We start from the raw sequence: 23,621 nt of genomic DNA, 5'->3' as shown, positions 1-23,621 counted from the left end.
AAGGGATGATGACAGGTTACAAGTCTAGCTGTATAACTCAAAGAATCAGGAAAAAAAAAAAGAACAACCAAGCAGATAACTAACTTCCCCTCTTAAGAAAAGGGACACAGCTAACACAACAAGAAACATTTCAGGTCATAGGTCTGAGCTTTTTATCTACTTGCATCAGCCAGATAAAAAAACAAAGGAAGAAAGATTGTGTGGGGCAGGAAATAAGAGTACTTTTTTCTCTCTCTGCCCTATCTCCATCTACAAACATAAGCATTTTTTGTTTGTTTTGAAATAGTGGAACAGAGATCCATTAAGAAAAACTACAATAGCAGAAAATTATTTTCTGAAATTAAACATTTGAGAAACAATAACAATACAGTTATAATAGAAATAATAAAATATTTAATTTAAAACAATGTCTTAGGTATCTGTTATCACTGGCAACAACTTTCACAAGGTAAGTGAGCACTTCTGTTTTCATTGTGGATATAAGAAAGCCATAAAATGCCCCAAAGCCACAGAGGGAGTCAGTGTCAAAGACATGATTAGTAGTTCAGAAGTTATCTGATTCGGGTCACATGGCGTTCCAAAAACATACCTAAATATAGCATGCAAGAGATCTGCACAAAGAGCAACCCCATCATGGGAGCAAAGTAAACTCTCCTTTCCACAAAATTAATTAGAGTTATTTTGAGGCAACCCGATGAAAGCCAGGAGGAAAGAACAGCCTTTTCCCTGTCCAGTTCTGCAGGAGCAGATGCCACTGCTGGAGAGAAGCACAAGTTTACAACACAAGGACATAGGGAAACTCTTAGCAGCCTCCGATGGGAAATCGTGCATGGTGCTACTGTAGAAAGGAGATGGAGGACAGAATCAAGCACACAGCGTGGTGGAGGGAAGGATGATCCTTCCTGAAAAGAGACTGCAAGTAATCTAGGGGCAAATACCCAGCCACTGCTTAGACTTCTTTTACAACTGTTAGTAGTGTGATTCTAACGGTGAAAATAATTGCCTTTTTGGAAAAAGAAGGTCAATCCAAATCTTAACCTCAGCACAGACAACCAAAACTCTGGGAAAAGCTAATTTTTCTGAAGGCAAAATCAAAATAAAAGGTCTTTTGGAAGACATTGCTTCTAATACCCTGTACTTTGATCTTCCATAAGGCTTTTCCCTTGCCAGGGAGGAGGATTTTCTCAAGAAATGCAGTGTACAGAGCTAATTCTAACAGCCTTCCCTATATTTACACATCAGAAGTATCTATATGAAAAAGTGTGTAAAACACTCTCAAAGTGCAGCAGGAGCAGGAGGAAGGACGGAATGTTCTCAGGTCTCTCAAGCTTCTTTTGGTCCTCTGCAAAGTGGAAAGGCTGTTTCCCACATATCCTGAATACTGAATTTCCATTTGAGTTTTGTTTCCTGCCATCACTGCCCAACACACTCATTTCAACCAGCATCCGAAGTTCAACATTTCCCAGTAAACAGTAAAAGCTTTTTTTAAAAATTAGTTAAGTCCATCCTGGAACAGCACAATGAAACGCTTATGATCACTATAATGACTGTTTTACCTTTGTATCATGCCTGGTTCCTTTGTATACACGGAAACACTCAGATGCTCTTCATTGAAGCATTACAACAACTGCACCAATACCGACACTACCTTGAAAGAAAAGCTGAAGACCAGGGTATGGCATAGACAGAGAACGGGCGGCAGCAGGACAAAACCTAAGAGAGGTGTTTTTGTGAAGCACAAACTCATGCCCACATAGCATAGCAGGTGCTCCAGAAGGCAGGTGCTAACAGTCTGAATGTGTGTGGTACACGAACTGCAAATTTCGGCTTGAATGCTTCAGGCCATTAGCAGGTGCTTCAGGCACTCATCCAAATCAAAGTAAGAAAGTGGAAAGAGCCAAATGCTGGTTAAAGAGGTTTGCAAACGTGAAAATCCCAGTGAGGGCAGATGAAATGTTTCCCGGGTTGTGGGAGCAGGAAAGTAGGAAAAAGAAACAAAAAAAAAGCATATGTAATTTTCGTAAAAAAGGCTGTGTTGGGGATTTGAGTATCTTGTACTCAAGCCCCAAGATGCAAATGTTGGCTAAGATGCTGAGATCAGCAGTTACATGTCCTCAGGTGGTTAGAAACAAGGCAGAAAAGAGCTCGCATTTGGGGAAAATAGAGGGCCCATTTGATAACGCTTCACTTGAGCATATGAGGGTTTCCCCTGTGGGTATTGTCCCAAAGAAAGCTCCAGGCAAGTTTAGACTGGTTCATTACTTGTCACATCCAGAAGGTGAGTCAGTTACTGATTACCCTGGCTCGCTTTTGAGTTCCGTTTCACATGCTTTCAATCAGAGAACTGCACTCTCATCAAGGCAAATGCCACACACAACAAACAGAAATGCAGAGGGAAGCTGCTTTTTAGTTGCTCACGGCAAATCTATACTTACTGCATTAGTCAGGATTTCACTATCAGTTTGTGAACCATGGTTTTGGTAGATAAAATATGGAACTTAGAACCCATGTTATTGGATGGGCTCTTTTTTATATAAAAGACATAGAAAATACAGATACCTAGCACTTGTGGGGTTTCTGTTTGTTTGTTTAATTAGTTTCCAAAGGGCCCAAGACATCAACTTTCCCAAATAAACAGATATTGGGATCTGGAAGCTGGTGTAGTTTCCTTACAAAAGCTGCGGACTTACTTCCTTAGGGGTTAATTCCCTGGAGTCTCCTCAGCCTGCAACAGGGCTGCTTGCTTTTAGCCGTGTTACACAAACACAACAGATAGGATCAGCTCCTCCAAACTATTGTGGCCAATGTTAATATATTTAAATCAGATGGTCATTTGAACATTATTGGTAAAGTTCTTCTCGCTGAGGGTTGTATCCTTTGCCAGAGGCTAGCAGGCTTGACAGAAGGGGAGAAACAAATTCCTTTCATCAGAGTAACATGAGTCAATATGTGGAAAGATACTTCCATCTGCTCTGTGTTTCTGGTGACATGACATTACCGTATAATTTGGTATACATTTCTAACAGAATACATAAAACAAGATAGCTCAGTGAGTACCGTTTATGTCCCACATCTATGGGAAGTTCTATCAAACCATTTTCAACATACGGAGATATATGAGCAGCTAAGATTTGCAATGGAAATGCTGGAGGGAAAAACATGTTGCTGTTTATTTTGAAGAGTTATGGCACAGACAGACTCATCTATGGTACACATCTAAAAGGAAGCGCATTATATTTTCAGAACCCTCTCCAAAAGGACACATTTGGTCAGCCACAGACATCACCAGAGAGAGGAACCTGCTGTGTCCAGCAACTTGCAGACACACGCAACTCACTGGCTGTAACCAATTCCTAGAGTGGCCTGGGCTGTGTCCGCGGTAATTTTGTGTCCCTCTGTGTGTTACCAGAGCCCTGGGACTTTCATGGTCTGTGGGCAGCAAATCGTCTGAGCCAAAAGGGAAGGTTCCACCTGACTAAGCCAGTAGGAGCTATATTAAGCTTTGTCTCAGCTGGAGGTCATTCTGCATATTTTGAAGGCTGCTTTCTTGGTTGTTGGTCAAGCAATCAGTGTCCAGAAATTAAAAGCTTGGTTTTTTTATAACCACCATAATACCTGTAGCACTTCTGAAGTCTAGCCCAGCCTCTACATACATTAAGGTTTTAATTTTTAGAATGTTTGATCATAGCCATTACTTTCAGGACCAGCCAGGCTCTTGAGTTTATTCAGCAGTTGCTTTGTGTCTCATTCTCATTGATACCCCAGTAGCCAAGAATTCATTTTCACAATTCCAAAACATTTTTTGATACTTCCTGACCAAATGGGTTTGCAATAGAAATTGGTTTCTGCCACCATCTGTTGTTAAATACTTTGGAAGCATGAGAATTTCCCTTCAAGAGGGAAGAAGCTGGGAAGGACTCGTGGCCAATCCCAATGGAGCAGATATTCCTCTCCTTACTGTCTTTTTATGGGGAAGATTTGGCCTATTTCTCAGCAGCTGTGAAATTGTCATCAGCAGGATTCTTTACAGAGCTTGGTGGCATATGGAATATATTGCTCACTTCTTAGTACTGTAAAAACAACCTTGCTGCGTAACTGAGCTAGGCAAAGAAAGCAGGTGCTTGATAAAAAATATCCATCATGCATCAAGCATTTATAGGAATTGTGGAAACTCTAGACAAAGATATTTTGGAGACAATTCTGTTTACAAAATAACTAAGTAGCATTTTTGAGAATTTCCTAGGATTCAGAGATGGAACCATTCCTTAAAATGAGTAGGCAAATTCACTCTGTTGAAGGATAACATAATATCCTTCCATTTTCGAAGGGGGCACGTTCATGTTCCACACTTAAATGTCACCTCCATTCTGTGAGACTTAGGCAGTACAAGCATCCAGTCTCGATTTTTGGTGCTACAGGAGACTATTTATCTAGCATCAGGTTTAGTCTTACTCTTACATCTGCGGACTAGTCAACAAGTGAATTAAACAAAGTAATAATTATATTAGATAAAAATGGCATTTGGGCAAACATGAAGTCTTGTAATTCTACCCCATTTCTAATTTTGTTTAAGTTCTCCCAACAGAAGACAGAAAAAAAAAAAAGCAACAAAAGATAAATAAGCATGCTGAATTTTCTTGTATCTCAAATATGGAGCAATCAACAGCATTTTCATACACAGCTACAAAACACTACCTCTACAGAAGCTATCAGAAAAGAGATTATGTATACAAGTAGTCAATGTCCCCAGTATCGTACATTCCGTATGGATTCCAAAGTCTGCTCAGCTGAACACAAGCACACACACACACCTACATACTCAGGGTCATCTGTGTTCTGCTGGACCACTGAAGGTCCATTTAAGCTTTCTGGATAGTTTGGGATAGCAGCAAACAGCAGATACTCAATGAAGATCATGGGGCAGGCATATAGTGATAATTCCCCACACCACTCTTCCTAACTTCCATCTATTTGTGGCTCAGAGACTTCCTCTAGCACAAAACACACAATTTTTCCAGATTAGCAATCTGTTTTTAGAACTCTTCACTTGCAGTTACAGACTTTTTTTTTTTTAGAGCACAGGGTCCCCAGCTACACTATGCACTAAGCAAGCCACTTTGTACCAGTACAGAGAAACCCAGCCTGCCACCAAGAGGAGGAGGAGAGCCAAGAGGAGAAGGTAAAACAAGCACCTTGACAGTATGCACTGCCTGAACTGCCAAATGTGTCTTCTACAGACTGTCAGCAGAGAAGAGGAATCTGATACAGACATCACATTGCACAACCAGAGATCCTTCTATGATGGCAATAGCTTGGAAGTCCTGCCCTAAGGGTTATAGTTTCAAGCAGCACATACAGTAATAAAGCAATAGGTTCTGGTTTGCCATGGATGGGGCTCTGAAGCTGCTAGACTAATCGTCTCCTGTCACCATCCAGAAAGGACAGAAGTAGCCTTTCAGCAGAAGGGACCAGAAGCACATTGCAGGACACTGAAGAAGTACCACTTCCATGAACACCCATGAGACAGCATGTACCCATTCTCTCCCCACGCTTTCATGCTGAGTGGATCAGTATTCTTCCAGAGGTACCCATAACCTCATTTTTTCGTGGCTCAATATCCTCGTTATTTAAGCAACTCCTTATGGCACAAATAGCTGCTGCATGCCTTGCCACTCAAGAACATGTGATTAAGCCAGAAAAATTGAGGCCAAAGGAAAGAGCCAGTGTACAAGAACAAAAGGCTCTCCTAGCTGCTTTGCACTCTATTCATGTAACACATAAACAAAAAAATAATGCAGACTAAAGCCCACTGTCTAACTAAGCAGGCTTAAGTAACACTTAGCTCTTTTGTAATGCTTTTCAACCAGAAGTCTCAAAATATTTTACAGAGGCGGGCAGACAGGGTAAGAGCCAGAACACAGACCACTGCTCCTGACTCTCAAGCACTTGCTCTTTCCATTTGACTACATCTCTACCTTCAGGTACATGCAGACTTTTCCTATAGTTGCCACAGAAAGATGCAGACATGCATCAAAGGAAGTTTTTCCTTCATTTTCTCTGCACTTACTGCTTTTAAAGCCTTGTTCTAATAACTCTTTTCAAAAATAATAGCTCACAATGCACCTATGTTGCTCTATTTATTCCTACAAGCAATACTTCTCATAAGATGCAATCTTCCTTACTGCTACAGTAAGAAAATAGACAATAATCAAACTGGAAACGCCTCTTTTCAAAGCTTTTATTCTCTCCTGCTTATAAAGGAATAAATAGATTTGCCAATCATCAACATAAAGTGGAAGTGACTGTGTTATCTTATATGAAGTGAACAGAAAACTATGAAGAGCGTGTTAGAAACAGGCAAAAGTCAGCAGTACTCTTTCCCCAGAAAGAGACGAGCTTGCAGAAATCATCACAGAAGCAGAGTTTCCTTACAAAATTCAAATGACCGAAATGGAACAAAAAAAATATGAAAAGCTCGAAGTTTTACTTTCACTATGAGCTGTCAAAAATCAGTACCGAGTGCAGCGCAAGCCAATAAAACATAATAACATTCATCTACATTCTCAAATCAGAAAACTGCTCAGTCAAATAAGTTTTGATCCACACTCCAAGAGAGGAAATGCACAGTAACTCCTCAAAGAGAGCAGATAAATTCCAAATTTATACCTATAAAGTGTCAGACTTGGGACTACATTTCTGATTTTTAAAGCATTGTTGAACAAATGATATTCAGCATGCATCAGTGCCTGTGGGCTCCTGAACAAGAAAACTAACAGAAATAAACTGTGTATGAAAAAGAATGCATGTCAAAGCTCCCTATTTATATTTTTTTAAGGTTTACAATAGTAATAGCATTGTTCAGAGAAAAAAAGGAAAAATTCTACTGAAATTTATTGTGTGTTCTTGCCAGTTAGAGCTGCTGGCTAATGAGTTAGTTTGTGTAAATTCAGTTCAAAGACATAAATAGCATCTATTTTATCTAGTGATTTTCACCACAGGCCATCTAAAGCAGGAGTTAAGAATGGCCCTAAAACAGACCCCCTCTGTGTTCACATGAGTTTGTTTATTTTTGTTTTGCTCTACTTTAATGTATCGCATACATCCTTTTTTCAGCTCGTCTGTTTTGCCTCCTCCCGTCCTCCGCACTCCCAATCTGTCAGCAAGACTCAAGGGAGAGGTATTAAAAATGACCACATTTTAGAACTGTACCTTGCTGTGTAACTCTCTTTCCAGAAGCAAAGGACTAAAAAGCTGAAAAGCTCCTCACTGTCTTAACCTACTAAAGTCCACAGTTTGCTGACAGCAGGCCACATTTTAGTGTCAAAGAACAGGGCATCGTCTTGTGTTTCCATGTGATAGGTAGCGCTGGTAATCCTGGAATAGATCACACTGTTTGTGGAAAAAAGTCAGCAACGCTGGGATGCTCAAACACACCCTGTAGTATTACACAGGGAATGCAAGCTGTGTGCTGAGACATGGCGCTGACACCGTAATATGGGTGATTCAGCATGAGTGATAAAATTTTATTTTTGGTCTGCCCAGGCAGTATTTGATTAAAATAGGATGAAGTCCTCACCAGACTTACTTCATCATTTTGCACCTATCCCATTGGAACGCACCATTCTCAATCTTATGATATTTTCTACCGTTAAGAAGAAAGGTTTCTATTCATCAAATGGGCAAAGAGGCAAGGAAAGTCCTTGAAAACAGTAATTCAAGGAAGGAGAAGGAAGGCTTCCGTCAACTGGCAGCCAAGCAGAAGTCCTCTGCTATTTCCCACAGCAAAGTAATAGTATCTGGGCTATAGATATGTTTGCCAAACATATCTATAGCAGGGATAATTAAGTTAGTGCAGCAAACTAGCTGCATGCTTTGAAGTGTTCGTGCAGTTGCTATACTAACCTTTCTTTCACCTGGTAGGTTAAGCTCACCAATCTCCTCACACGTACTTGCAGATTCGTGACCTATACTCTGTCCTCATTATCACATCACTTATGATAGCTGAACAACTTGGAATGATATTCAAAGGTTTTGTTATAAATAAAGGAGACTACCAGAAGCCCAAGTACAGATTTCTGTTAAAGAGGAATATCTGCCTGAAATTTCTTGCAGCTCCTTTCTATTAAGGAGTTCAAATATTTTATAAACAGTTCTGTAAAGCACTGCTATTTTTCCTCTTTTGAGGTCTCCCTTTCAATTAGTGCCCACAGTCTTGATTCCCAGTATCCTAACACTGAGAAAAAAGGAAAAGAAAAAAAAAAAAACAAAAACAAAAACCAATCATTTTTACCCTGCCTGGCAAAAAGCCCCACAAACATTTCAGTTTCTGTGCTGGTATCAGTCAAAATAACAGCGTCAAAATATAAAATAGAGAGCTTTAAAACTCCTGTCTTTGGTAGTATTTTTTTTATTCTGTTACATTACTATCATCAATGTTGAAGTCTGTACTGGGGTTTCTATCACCAGTGAGAAGAGTACAAAAGGAGTATACGGAATATACAAAGTTATCAACACAGATTCCCACTGATCTCATTGAAGCCAAGGTTTTATCCTTCATGCTTTTCCATACAGCTGGAGAATGATTTCATACATAAAGATCCTCACTTAACTACATCCGCCTACAAACCAGAGCTCTCAGCTTCCAGTTCTTCATGCGACTTGACAGGAGTCTGTTCCCAGCCTTACCTTCTCCACGTTACATACCTACGGAAAAGATACTATTATCTTTAATTACATTCATGTAGTCCTACTCTAGTTAGGAATCTGTGCCCACAAGACAGTCTCAAGACATTGACTTGCACTGTAATGGAGCAGAGCCCAATAGAGCAGATCCTGGGCTTGCTGCACTGGGAGACACGGGCTCCTGAATTTCAACCCACACAGAAGTACCCGGTACTTACTTCTGAGCAAGAGCTAACATGTTGATAAAAACTGCATTGTGTGCAATCAATTATGCAACTCTAGATTATTTTGTCAGAGAGAACTGCATTTGGAGCATCTGTGAATCTGAGAAATCCTAGATCAGCCACGACCACATATCAAAGACACCACTCTAATCATCCTTGTAGTATCCATTCTGCAGGAAGATATAGGCCCTCATTTTCCAGCAACATCAGCTAGATATGTTTTAACCTATTCACTCCGCAAAAAATAAATAAAATAAAATAATAATAAAAAAAAAATCTATCCCCTTGATTCATTTGATTGTTGCCACGTTGTACCTCTGCCTTTATTTTCAAACAAATTCTTAGTTATGGATATTGTCCCTAGTACTTTTCAAAGTGTTCTCTGGATGGTGGAAGTCTAATCTACTGTGTATGTTTTATATTATGGCAAAAAGTTCACCTGTACCCCAAGTTGTTTACCTGTACCCATAAAGCAAAAACAACAAAAAATCTCTGAAAAGAGACAAGCAACAGACTTACCTCCCTATACTTTGGCTGCTTCCACAGAGACAAAGCAAATAAGCATTACAAGGCTGAAAACCTTGTTTTGACAATAAGGCTTCTTGCTTGCCTTGAAAAATAAGACTTCTTGCTTTTACAGAGGGTCTAAGCCCACATCAGAAGCAGCATTTCTCCTGCACCAACATGAAACACACCAGCTGACAGGTCATCGGGGATCCTAGAAGCTGCTTTTAGGATTAGGAAGTTATGGTGAGCAAGGGAGACCAAAATTCCTCTCACACAAACCCAAGATTCAATTTTCTGCCAGATTACCTCCAATAATTAAAAGGTTCTGTAATTTATCCTTAAAAGCCAGACTATGGGATCCATAAGAATCAATCCGTTATCTTTCACCTCTGCATGTACAGTGCATATGTATATTATATGTAGTATGCTTTACCAAATGAACATGGGCAATATTTTCCACTAATTGCAAGAGTTACTAAACTGAACCTTAACTAAAATTAAGCTGACTATTAAAAGCTCAGTGAGTAACCCAGTCAACGGAAGTGCTGTGTATAGGATTTAGCAAGCATGCAAGGGATCTGGCAACCATGAACACACAATATTTGCTGAACTTCCTATACCTAAAATTGGTCACATACAATAGCCATACATTCATTAGGTACTATGATTTAACACTCACATTGCTATCTCCTTCCTGCAATCAGACAGCAATATGTTTCTTTCTGTCACCTTACTGTGCTATATCTGATTTGTCACTCCGTGTAGCAAGCTGGTATCTTTGGAGAAGTCCAGGAGCAGATCTTCTGCAGTAGAAGAGGTAAAACAGCAAAACAGAAACACTCACAGGAGTGTCCCTGACAAACTTGATCAGTCTGTCCTTGAAATGTCACAGTGTGATTGTATGACAAATAATTCAAAAGTACAAGTGAAATTATGAAAGATGTGCCCAGGAGCTAATGTTTGTATGCATTAAAATACTCAGATAAATATGTCACGATTCAAGCATGCTATGCTGAAAGCACAGAGTTAGTGGACTGAAAGGTGCACAGTAGTTTATAACATATATACTCTCCATTAAAATAACAGATCTCTCTGTATCGATTTTAAAAACAGATAACATTCTTAGCTATTAAGATGTCATTATATTAGATAGTCCTAAAAATGTCATCTACCCAAACATAAGCACAACTTGTTCTTGTACAATACACATAATAATCATTATTAGATGTTAATTTTGTTTGTTATATATAGCTTCTGATCGCAGTTTCCTAATTTTCAGAGTACATCTGACTGAGTGCTTGTATAGTTTCTAGGCTATACCTTTATAAAAATGTTTTTGGCTCCATACTGTTGTTTATAGGATTGCATACACACATAAATTAAAAGTAGTAATAAACATCATTAAGGTTGCACGCAGTCCAACCAACTCTGAAAAATTAGAAAACTACTAACTTCCCTGAGAAAAACTCTGGGTTTTCAGCAGGGAAAAAAGACTTACCTATTAATGTGCAGAAAAGTGTGCATCTGTACAACTTCTGACTAAAAAAGAAGGGATGATTCTGTAGAAATTCTGACAAATTTTCTACGTATGGCCCCCTCATAAAATAAAAAAAAAAAAAGACCTAATGTTTTAAAAATTAAAGGTCAAAATGAGCCTATGCAGAGCTAAGGGAAAGAGTTAAGGTTATTGATTAAAGACTATTTGCTGATAAGGTTTCATCTATTTGAAATGGGATAGCATTTGGGACTACTCGAACAAAAGTCTACAGAAAACTGATACATCAAGGAACTGAGCAGGATTTAAACAAACAGCAGACATGGCTAAGAACACATAAAATGTCACGAGTACAGCTGAGAAATAAGTGATGGCACAGGACCACTTACTCAGCTGCTAACACAACATGATTTGCTTTCACCTCCACAAAGCCAGGCAGCCATCACTCCCTCACAGCTCAAGGAATTCAGAAAGCGATTATTATTTCTGGGTGTGCGTATGAAACACCCCAACAAGTCAGGCTTTCAGAAAATGGAATATTTGCCACGTGTCACAGAGACAGGTGGGATTCTATGTGATTCCTTGCAGAAAAAAAGTTTTTAAAAGTTCTTCCCTATAAAACTACTATTGCAAAACAGCAAGCCTGGATTCAAAGTGGTATAATTTCACAAGCCAGTACCCAAATTTTAGATGTTTTGATAATGTAATGGAGCCCTCAGCCCTGATAGCTGCTCCTGTGTTTTATGCTGGTAATTCATGAGAGGTCACTGCCCAGGAGCAAACAGTCCAAGACTGCCAGAAGGTGACAATGAAGGCTGTGCTGCATCTGAAGTCTCACTTCTTCTCAAGGACCTTTGGCCCTACACAGTAATGATCAAATTTCTAAGTTTTGACATTTTTTTCAAGGTTCCCAGATTGCTCCTGACAGAAACTTCATGAAGAGTCCTTTCATTCAAGGACACAACTGGAGAAGGTGAGATACATTGCACACAGAGAGCCGTAGTCCTGCAAGAGGAGCTCACTTTTTCTGAAGTCTGCCATGACATGGGGGAAAAGATGGGAGCAGAGAGGCTCAACCTTGTCAGGATGGAAATGCTTGAGAATATCCAAAGCAGATCTTTGACCATCTGGGAAAGCTGGATTGAAAATGTAGGCATTCACATAGGTTAGGCAACTTCTAAGGTTAAATGGCAGTTCAGTGGGAATATTGAGGATCTCGGTTTGGGCTTTCAATGCCTAAATCCCCTTAAGTCCTACTTAAGGCACCTAATCCTTTTGTGGATCTGAGCCTAAAGCTTTGCCAGAAAGAAGAGAGTCTATGCATGCAAAACCTAATGGTCAGTGGCAGTCTGGTTCTATTAAAACTAAAATATACAGAGAATGACCTTATTTTGTACAAAGGAATAATACAGAATAATGAAAGACCTTCTAGTCACAGAAAGTTAATGGAAAGTTAATCCAGCCAATTCTGACCACAGTCCTGTCTGTTGACCCCACAACACGTTTGCTAACCTAGAGAAATTTATAGTCCATAAGCCATGGGTCTTCGATATCCCATGAGAAGCACGTTCAGAAATGCTCATAAGACTGAGTGAGTTCTCAAAAAGCTTCACTTACTCACATCAGCTAAGAAATAAACTAGAGAGGAGTGGTAATTTATCAAACACCATACTGTTCACATAGAGTTAATAATTTAAAGAACAGTGTTGTGTCGTTCAGTGACCAAATAGTTTGCTATGCTCCATGAAATTAAGTAGTTTCAGTCCAGTTCTTGATAGCCAGTAGTCCACCTGACAAGAACTACAAATTTATTTCTCGCCTACCTGCACGAGAACTGGCAGTCTCAACAATTAGTTGTGAGCGATCTAGGTACCAGTTTACTCTCTATTCCTCACGCTTGGCACTTCTATATCAAGGCTGCCTTTACTCAACAGCACTTGAATTTAGCTGATAGGACTATTGATATGATATTTACATATCCAAATACTACCCAATCAATAAAAGCAGTTTGAATAGAAGTGGTAGATTAGAATTATAATCATAAAATACAATTTATTATTATAGTTTAATTATTATTTTTATTATTATTATAACCATGTTTAGAAGGGATATTGACATTAATTGTTACCAAATATTTTTATAGTATTTCTACTAGTCACCAAGTATGTGAGACTTCTCTACAAGTAAAACACCACTGTCTCCATTCTGGGGACTTAAATCCATTGTTACAAGGCTCTGCTTCCAGTGAGAATTCTAGCCTAAATCTTCTGCAAATACCCAATACAGCACCTGAACTTTACAAACTGGGAGAGAAACAAAGGAACTTGCCTTCCAACTCTTCTTACCTGCAAATGGGGAAAGAGTTCTAGCAGCTCATCCACTAACTGCTCAAAGTTTTACATTACAGAATCAATTTTTGATGCAGAATACAGGAAAGTAGACTTGTGCATATATCACAGATTGCAAAGATACCAAAGATACTTTGAGCAAAGGAAAACCACCTATTGTGCCATGGCAGGTAAGTCCATGGAAGCATTACATGCTCCTTCCTTCCTGAATATTTCACTATCTTTCCAGATTGAATCCTGGTTCTTCAGCCAAGCACAACAATTCTCCATTCCCCCACCTGTTTTTGAAGAGTTGCAAGAATTATTAATGGTACATAAAGAGCCCATGATGGATAGCCCAGTGTGCTTTCCCCAGGTCACTCAGATGTTGGTCTCAACTCTCATTGCTTTCATCAGCACGTTACTTTCAGTTCTCCCAGATTGTGCATGCAAAGTTAAGATGATACCCTTTCTGTCCTCCTCCTTTTTGGTAATGTTGTAGGTCTGATTTACAGGAATATCCTCTCTATAACCAGCCCCGACAGAAAATGTTTTGCAATTTGGCTTTTTTTTTTTTTTCAAATCTTCCTTTACCTCCTTATTGAAAAGTTGGTTGCCTGTTGTTTTGTTGGTGGTGGATTTTTTTTTTTCCAGTAGAAGACAGTCCATTTTTGTCTGTATTAAGTGAGTGACTTGCTGTTAATCTATGTAATAAGCTAAGTCTTACCTTCCTGACTCACACAACAAACCCACCCAGGTTGACAAGTCATCTCAGAAGAACAGGGAAAGGAAGACTTGTCCTGTATCTACCTACACATCTTCAGCTGCAACCTCGGCTTGACAGAGATTGCTCACCTGTAAAAGACTGATGAGAAATTCTTTAAAATATTTCTGATTGAAAAACATATAAACCATAATTACTGGTAAAGCAACATATAGATATGCAACTCTAGAAAGACAGAAATAATTGAAAATAGAAATAATCCAGACCTAGGCTGGAACTACTCCTGGCTTTTCCAGAAGATCTGAGTGTTAAGGAAATGCGGTACTCAAACGGGTCAAGTCAGTATGCTGCAAGGTGACAGTTTTGCCTACAGAACACTAAGAGTTAAAACTTTTGAGGCATTTAGGGTGGAAGTTGTGAGTTTAGATTGGTACTAATTTGAGTTGTTGTATTACATAAAGCACAAAGTTATTTTTGTTTGCATTTCTGACCAACTGCTATTATTATTCCAGGTTCCTTCTTACAAAGGACGTGTGGTTAGCAGAGGCATGACAGGGAAGCAGTGCCCAAGAACAAATTAATGGAGAAATATTAGTGGAATGCAGCAGGCTTGGGGGGGAGCCCAATTTACACAGAGAAAGTGCTTAAAGCAGGGCCATTTGTGCCTGCGCACACAGGGACGTAGCAAGGTTTGGTTAGCGCATGCACACAGAAAAGGATTTGGTTATGGTTAGAATTTGTGAGTGACAGCCATGTGACAGCTGGGAGTCAGCAAAGATTTTGTAGGGATGGAAACTCTTGAGATAGGACACACAACTGCTCATGCGATCTGCATGTGCCTATCATCATGCTGTATTATAATAGCTGACACCCCAATGTACCAGTTATCCAAAGGAGAGAGGCTATAAATTAGGAAGAGGATTTGAGGAATGGTGGATATGAGAAATGAAAGTCATAACATTTAAAAATGAAGGGATAAATATAACTTGTTTTCCTGTTATCCAAACAAGCAAACAATTTCCAAGTGAACCGCACACCAGTGCTAAAACTCCCATTTCCATGATTTATCATTAGTGACAGGTTATTATTTCCTTACAATTTAAATTTTTTTCCCTTCCTAACTTACCTAGAAAGGCCTTGATCCTACAAACACTTATACAACTACCTAATTTTAAGTACGTGAATAATCTCACTGATTAGAGTTACTCATACATTTTCGGGATCAGGGTATAAGCCATAATATGCAATTAAGCAGAGGCATTTCCAAACACTGCTTCATTTTCCCTTCTGCGGGTCTCATGCAAACGTGAAGCTCCCGGAGATGTACAATTTAAATCAAACCTGCAAATCTGAAATACTTTCCCTTTAACACTGAATTCAAGCCGATACAGTATCACATGACCTTTACCGTAATTTCTATTAAAATCATTTCATGTCTGGTTGCTTCTGCTATCCTGGCTCATTTGTATTGTTTACAACAAGTCATTGCTCTCGACAGTTAGTGGTGGCTGAATCCATGGTTACCAGTTTTTACATTCACTAGTTAAATGGAATGCAGATCTTCTGGGGGGTTTCGTGGAGAAAGCTCTTAAGAAACCACAATCCAGCCATCAATCAGGCTAACCTGGGAGAAATTAATCTTATAAACATAAGGATTGTTGCATATTAAAAATTTATCAAAAGGGAGCTCTGGGCTTTTATTAGTTGTAGTCACAAAAGCGGACAGGTTCGGCTCAGACTTAGTGCACAGAGGACTTGGTTCTGTGGTCTACATCTGACATTCGTCCATGTTGTGCCTCCTCTGGTGCTCACTGCTAATAAAACTATACTGTTTGAGATTTTTTTTTTTAAAGCCTCTAAACACTTATTTTACCAGAAATGTGATCAGAATATAAATAGTGCTTAAATACAGGTTTAACCAGACTGCAGTCCCAGCAAAGTAACTTAAACAGACACATACAAGACCGTAAAACACAGAACAGACAGCTCTGAGTAGAATTCAATTAAGACAAAAAATACCCCCAAACGCTGGAATGTTACTAACGAGTAAATTAAGCCACAAAAACAAATATATTTTATGGCTACCTAAGAACAATGTGCGCTAATTCCCTTTGCCCTGTTATTTATAGTTTGTCGTAGGGTGGGGTTGCCAAAATCAAACAGCAAAGGAAAAACTTATCTGCACGATGGATACCAAAAATCATTTAAAATGCCTAATAACATTAGAAAAGTTCTGTACAGGATGCTGGCTACAATCATTGTCCCACGAGAGCAACGAATAGTTAAATCAAACACATTACTAGCTCATCTACTGCAAAGTCACTGTATCAGAAGCCCGAATTGATTTGTTTCCTTAGAACAAACTGAAAATGAACGCAACATAACATCTGAAAACAACCCCTCCTGCACTGCTAATCGGATATTGTATAATGGTTGATTGCAGCGTTGCTCTGTGCTATTGTTGCCTATAGCATACATACTTACAGGTTCTGGGTTCTTCCAAGAGTTTGGTGCAGTTTCAAGGACAAATGTCTTAAGGAAGTCTTTCTACTGTGCAGCAGTGATCCTAGCTCTGATCTCATTACATGAGCAAAGTGCTAAATCTGACAATATAAAGGAAACTTCCTGTGTGAAGAAGAAATCTTGGAAAGTCTCAGGGTTAAAAAGGCTCCTTAAATGTGCTGGTTGATTTGCTCCCTAGTTGTGTATACACAGTAGCAGCTGATCTCTGTTTGCAGCCCTGCAGAAAGAAACCTTTGCTGAAAACCAATGGCATCACATTTCAGTGGAGCTATTGCCAGGCTCTGGAGAGCAGAGCAACCTTTGACAACTTCACCCAGTCTGAATCACTGGGGCTTGCTGCATGTCCTGCAGGACTTCAGAAACCCACATTTACCGTATTACCGCCATTAACACTATCTGAAACCCCTGCTTGTCACAGTACAAGCAGAAGTCTCGGTCACTGTTAAAGGAGGTTTCAGTCTGTCAGGACTACAAACTGCAGAATTCACCATGAGATATTTTGCTTTATCTTGATTGTGGTATTTGCAGATGAGAAGCTAGAGCTGCACCCAAAAGCATTTTATGCCTCAGAATTGTTCAGTAAGTACAGTGGGCATCCTGCTTACCCTAAATATAACCCCAACCTTCCCTGCATCAGCTGCATACATCCCAGCTGTTGTCTTCTGAAACGGAGTACAAACCAACAGATCTGGGGAGTGGGAGGGGGCCAGTTCTTTCATTTAATAGCCAAGTTAGACCCTTCAGCACTGGATCAGATCTGTGGAGCCCAGTGCCCCCAGATTGGAGGAGCCTGGGACTCCAGTGCTGTGACTCCAACCACACACCGGTACCACCCCAGCTTGCAGCTCGGCCCCAGCACCACGGAAGACAGGCAGGACCCAGCCCCAGTCCTGCACCTCTTACTGCTGTCCACATGAATTGATGAAACCAGAAAAGCGATATATAAACATGCTAGAGCTGTTTTGACCCCTAAACTTGGCAGCAATGTTTGATTTTAAAGAATTACCAAGGATTAATTTCAATTTAGTTGCCTCAGCACTTAGCCCAGAGTAATGCTCAGAAGAACAATCACGACCCGTGTCCAGAGCATGACCAAGACCCTGCATGCTGCTTTCTGGGGGGGGCTACCACTCCCTTCAGGATAACAACCAAACCCCAAAACAACATTTAGAAGAGCACTTTTTGCAAGTACATCACTACAGAGTTGGGTTAGGAGTAGCTAAGGTTTTATTTTAAGCATTCATAAAACAGATTATTCACCACACTCCTTTCCCCTTGGGCACTATGACTATCCTAGCTCCTAATATATTGTGTGTTATTTCTTTAACATTTTGAACTTTATTCCAAAGGGCAGAAAGCAAAACTGACAGTACATCAAGACAGCATGTTCACTGATTCAAACAGGAAAATAATTGAGATCCTGTGCACGCACAACATCTGAGCATGCACGTTGCACACGCATGCACACTCGCAAGCACAAACAAGCGTAAGTGTTGGTGGCCCAATTTTGAGAGGTACTCACAGTTCACACCCTTTGAATTAAAAAAACACCAAGAAGAAACATAAATCTTCTCCCTGGAGAGATGAGGCAAGCAAAGGAAATGCCATCCTGGTGGTGAAGTCGTACTCTAAGCTTCTACCACTGCCTGGCTGCATAACTAGGAACACACCTCCTCACCTTTCCATGCTGAAACCAGCGCCATATAACTTAATGCATGTTACAAAAGCAAGGTTTCTCTGCTTCCATTGCTCAAGCTGTGAGACAAGAATTGCATGTTGGGGAGGTAATGGACTAAAACCTGAGTTTCGGAGTGCAGCTCCAAGCTGTGCCATAAGAGCAGCAATGACCTTGGACAACCTGCTCTCTGTGCTCCAGTACCCAACCTGCTGCCCAGGCTCTGCATACTTTGCTCCCAACCTTTGTCCACCTGGTCTCGTTTGTCCTTAATTCAGCAAGAAATGTTTGGTGTCACTTTTCTTTTTCCTGTTAGAAATTCAGCACAGAGTAAAACAAGCTCTTTTTGGCAGATGAAACTCAAGACATTCACCCCAGCGGAAACAGAAATATCAGTGAATGAAGTTTCCTCACCAAGAGCCCACATGTCTACACAGATGGTCTGAATCTTCCACATTCTGCAGGAGAAGAATAACTCAATCATGCTCAGCAGTACCACCCCCTGCTCACCCTAGAACTTGGTCAGGGCTGGAGGATGCCCACCCAGGAATGAAGACTCCATTTCTCTTTCCATCTCCTACGCGATTATGTCATATCACTCGCAGTCATGTAAGTCCGTATCTGGGACATTGCTCCTTCAACTCTTTTTTCGTACAAGTATACACTGATCCCAACACAGGACACACAACAGCAAAATCCTTCTTCTCCCAGACTTGCCAACTATCCCTCAACCTGGCACGTTCTACCTTCCCTTGTTTGCCCCCTTCTGATTTTCTCATTGGGTTTTCGGGGGACAGCAACAAGAATTAGGAGAGAAATGAAAGGAAGCTAGCCCTGAGCCTACACAGCATCAGAAGATGTGTGACTCCATCCCTCCTCCACCTATGTCCAGGCTCTGGGAAACTAGCCCCACTGCCTCTGACACCCAAACCACTGCTGGTGCCAAAGGAGGGCCGGGCCATGCCATGCCATCCTTTTGTCCATCAGCTGTAATCATTTACAAAGCTCTCATTTAATTCATGCGGGTCTTACAATTAGAACACATCATCAACAGCCAGTCATTTAAGACTAACACTACAAACAACTATAAATGGTGTGAATTCTCAGTTTTAGTGTGACTTTTTGGATGTTCGTTGTGTATTTTAAAGCCTCCTTTCCAGGAATCAAGTAATTAGTTACCAGATTTCTCTTTTAAAAGGGGTGCCTGGGTATTGTAATGAAAGAATTACTGAAAGTAACCACAGTGAAACAGAATTCCAGCAGAAACATGATGACGACTTTAAAAGTCAGACCTTTCCCCAATCCCCAAATTAAATCCCCAAATTTTCAGTAGCAATCTTCCTCTTCTTTTTCTTTTTTCATTCAGAATTTTTGTTGAATATGAGGTCCCAAACTCAGTTCCTCCAGACCTGCCTAATTTCTGCATGCATCCCCAGTCAGTCCATATAGACATTAACTACGACTACTGTATTTTCTTTTTAACATTTTAATGCGTTTGGATCAATGTCAGCATAAGGGAAACCTTCCTCATCCTCACTCATCAAGTCTACACACTCTTCTCATGGAAATTCTTCCATCATAGCATTTTGTCCCTTTTCATCTATGAAGAACTTCAAACAAAACCAAACACAGTTGCCAAGAAACATGTATGCTTAAGCTTGGTGTTGTTCTCACTTGCAGCTCTGTACCACCTGATCAGTCAGGATTATCCTTCCTGTTCTATGTACTATAATACAAAATGTGACTATGTGTACAATTAAAGTTCTTCTTTATCTGTTTGTTTTCCGTAACATTCTTGCCCTTTATTTGCTCCCCAAAGTAATCAGCATATTTTGAAGCCGATATAAACAATAGCATAGATGTAAATATTGCCATGGAGGCATCACAATATATGTGACATTCGGAATAATTTATTCAGGGTGTCTAGATTACAATTTAAATCCTTCCCCAGTTTTAACCAAGGCTTCCCTCACAGATGTGCTTCAGCCAAGGTGTACAACTTCATGCTAGGCTGGTAATCCACGCTAACTAGGAAATAAATTTTCAGTGATTAAGTTGAATTGTTCGTACAAAATGCCAGCTTCAGCTTTTCACCCATACAAAATAGCTTGGAAAATATATACTGCATGTGTTTATTATAGCTACAGTTGCTATGAACATCTATAACTCTCCAACAATTTCTTTGATTTATGTTCAAAAACATACAGGGCATGAAATGATGCCTGCAACCTTACATTTCCCTCAAGAACATTGTGGGGAGAAGATATATTCCAAAACATCATGTTAGATTCCTTGTTATGTCTCCTTTTTAAAATAAATGTATGATAATCAATTACACATGCTTCAAAGCAACTGCCACTAGATTCCCCAACAGAAAAGCTGTTTGAGAAAAGTTCCATTTCCCTTTCCCCTAATGGCTGAGTAACAATAAGAGATCTTATTCAGATATTAAAGGCAGAAATTGTGTTACGAAGGATGGGCCCTGCTCAGCCTGTATACACACATACAGGAGCATGCGTGCCCAGACTTGACTCAGGACAGGGTTTTCAGCAAAGGAATATCCCCACCGATTAGCATGCCAACAAAGGCATGCACGCGTGAGGCACTTGCATGAAGAAATCCAGTTGATTTCAACAGAATGAAACAGGCAGTAAGTTAATGTATCAGGCTTGGCTTTCCCTTCAACACCTATATGCAGAACATCCCTTTAAGAAGTCCATCCCACTGAAACTTCCACTAGGAACACAAATTCGCAAGTACTGCTAGCAACACCAACAAAGCTGAGTAGCACCTCTGTCGTCAATGCTGGTGCACATAAGATCTGACTCTCTAGACCTGCCTGAACTCCATGAAAAGGTTGAAGCGTGCATTTACCCTGAGTATTGGAGAGAATGGGGTGTATGCCATTAGCAGGAATGTACAGTAGGGGTGTCACCTCCACAACCTGGCACAGGGGGCGAAGGCAGCACCCTTCCCGTGATGGGGTGGTTTCCCCACCTGAGCAGGCAGGAGTGCCTGACTCAGAAAATGTCAAATGTTTTGCCTCCCTGCACCAGGTCCTTGTGCTACCTTCATCCCGAGAGGCAGCTCCCATTCCCTACATCCCAGGGCTAGGTTGCACTGCAAACAGCTTGGGACCCAGGCTGGGTGGGACACAGCCCTCCAAGCAGGGCTGACTCCTACTGGCACCTTGTTTCAAGCAAGTATGGGATAAGATGAATTCGAGATTTGTTTCAAATAGAGCATGGCCCTGATCATCAGTGCAAGAGTGCAAAATGCACATGCCCAATACGGGATGAGAAATAAATTCACTCACTACACTCATTTTTTCTGTCTTTCTTTGAATCAAACCCTCAGAGACTGAAAAGTCACGAGAGAAAATACTCGCATGCACTCCCTTAAATATAGCACTACCATACCCATTAGTAATGAGGTCTTCAGGGAGGAGGGGAGTTTACTGGATGTGCCCAAACAGCCCCAGCTAGATAGCATCAACAGTTGTTCTCCTATTTTCACAGCAGGAAATGAGCAGGTACCAGCCGTATAGGAAGAATCCAGAGGAATCTAGGTCAAAATCAAAGCAAGACTGCTCTGTCCATTTGACAAAACTCACAAGCATACACAATACCAATGCAAAAACAAAGAACTGGCTTGTAATGCTATCTCTCTTAAGATTGCTAAATAAGTGTGCAAACACTGAACTACTTGGAGCGAAGACAACATTCCTTTTGTGTGACTTCTGAAAAGGCATTTAAAAATCAATCTAAAACTGCAATATTAGGAAATTTTAAAAGCATTATTTTAAACTGGCAGACTTGAAAGGGTCTCCTGTCCATGAGTAAATCTGCAGTTAGTTTTTCTAGTGCTGGTGGTTCAATCGAAAGATTCGCCAACTGCCCCCTGGAGAAAACCGAAGATCTGCATTTAAATGGAGATATAGTATTTCCAAATGCACAGTACCTGGAAGGCAGATACTGTCAAGGTTTCTTAGTGAGTGGATCTCAAATTGTATTAGGTACATTTCAGCGCTGTAACTATCCCCATTCCACCAGACTGGGACTATTTCCATATCATTTTGCCATGTGCGTGCTTTGTAATATTTGTCCTGATAAGCCAAAATTAAACCCCCATCTGCAACACAGCCTTCACAGACTAACAAGGAATTACAGCTGTATATATAATTTTCTGATACGCACAATGAAGACGATATTAGATAGCTAGGCTAGAAATCTTAAATAATTGAAAAGTATGATGACTTAATAGAGTAGTAAGCTTGGTTTACAACGCAGCCAATTTAGAGCCATAAAAACACTGTGTAAAATTTTTATCTTGTGGTTGACCATTACATATCCTATTTATTATTCCAAAGTATTTCAACAGCATTTTTTCTTCATTAATGCGGCTGCTGGCATTTAGCACCCACTCTCTCCATGCACATGATTTTCCTGGAACAGCTTTAAGAAAAGAAAACAAAAACGGAGCAGACCACTACGGGGCTGTTCCTCGATACGGCGTGCATCTCTTCACAGCCTGACTCGAACCGGCTTCACATGCTGTAAAATACGCTCAAAACCTCCAGGACTTAAATATAATTAATCAAAGCCGTAGACTTAAAGTTAAAAGGGGCGGTGTAACTACTGATCCCGACACAACAGCGGGGGAAAAAAAATGAATTAAAAACAAACAAACAAAAAAAAAAAATCAGACCTCGTGAATACTTTGTTGCTAACGCACAGCAGTTCAAAGAGCAGCGCTCCTTTCAGGGAAACATCTTAATTTTCATCTTGGAAAAATCATAATAACCTTCCAGAAAAGTTTTTTTGCGAGTACGCAACGTGGGGAGAGCAAAGGTTTAGAGTGCAAAAGACACTCGTGATCAGCTTCCAGCGCACAGGCATTAGTCCAGGCAGCCTCGTGCTGAAATTCAGGTTGCAATTGAATCGTCCCTGTAAACAAGGTTACTGTGAACGGCCCCACATCTCCTTCCCGCAGCACCTTCAGTGCAGCCCTTCAGCTGTCTACTTAGTTCGTCCCACCTTATCTCGCAGCCCTGACATTCTAATGCTGATTCAAATTCAGAATTCAAAATGAAAGATGAAATCATCTCCCAGATCACTTAATACTGAAATACCGTTGCAGTAATAAGTGGTGCTGGGTTTGAGATAGGGACACGACACTCCAGCAGTAACCTTTTAATTTCTGGGGGAAATAAAAATAATAATAGAAAAGAAGAAGAAAAAAAACGCTATGGAATGACTGCGATACCATTAATGCAATCGATTTGTTTGCCTTATTTTCATAATGAGCATGCTGAATGCCATGTTTGCTTTCTCCTGCCCCCGGCACATCTTAACTGGAAGGTCCTGGAGAGGAGCACGGGCAGCCCGCAGGGCCCCCCGGCCCCAGGGTCACCTCGGTACCCCCCAGCAGCGGGGACACGGCCCTACGGGGCACTTCTCCACGC

General features: G+C 40.4%; 1 protein-coding gene across 22 annotated transcripts in view; it reads right to left on the bottom strand.

Moving 5' to 3' along the window:
- ESRRG (estrogen related receptor gamma) overlaps positions 1-23,621 on the bottom strand; it is a 384,103-nt gene that overhangs the window by 340,301 nt on the left and 20,181 nt on the right. For 2 of the 22 annotated variants that reach the window (NM_001396744.1, NM_001396731.1), the window contains exon 1: positions 16,444-16,682. The exons of 19 other annotated variants lie outside the window; for them this stretch is intronic. Coding sequence is in view for 2 of the 3 variants with exons in the window: in NM_001396731.1 (NP_001383660.1) it covers positions 16,444-16,541 (98 nt within the window). In the remaining variant the exon portion in view is untranslated. Of the gene's footprint in view, positions 1-16,443; positions 21,722-23,621 lie in introns of those variants that run through there. One more of the 22 variants, XM_046938774.1, reaches the window with a different exon arrangement.

Source organism: Gallus gallus, chromosome 3 (assembly GCF_016699485.2).
Source record: "Gallus gallus isolate bGalGal1 chromosome 3, bGalGal1.mat.broiler.GRCg7b, whole genome shotgun sequence".
Classification (NCBI taxonomy): domain Eukaryota; kingdom Metazoa; phylum Chordata; class Aves; order Galliformes; family Phasianidae; genus Gallus; species Gallus gallus.
This window is presented reverse-complemented; position numbering and strand designations above follow the sequence as displayed.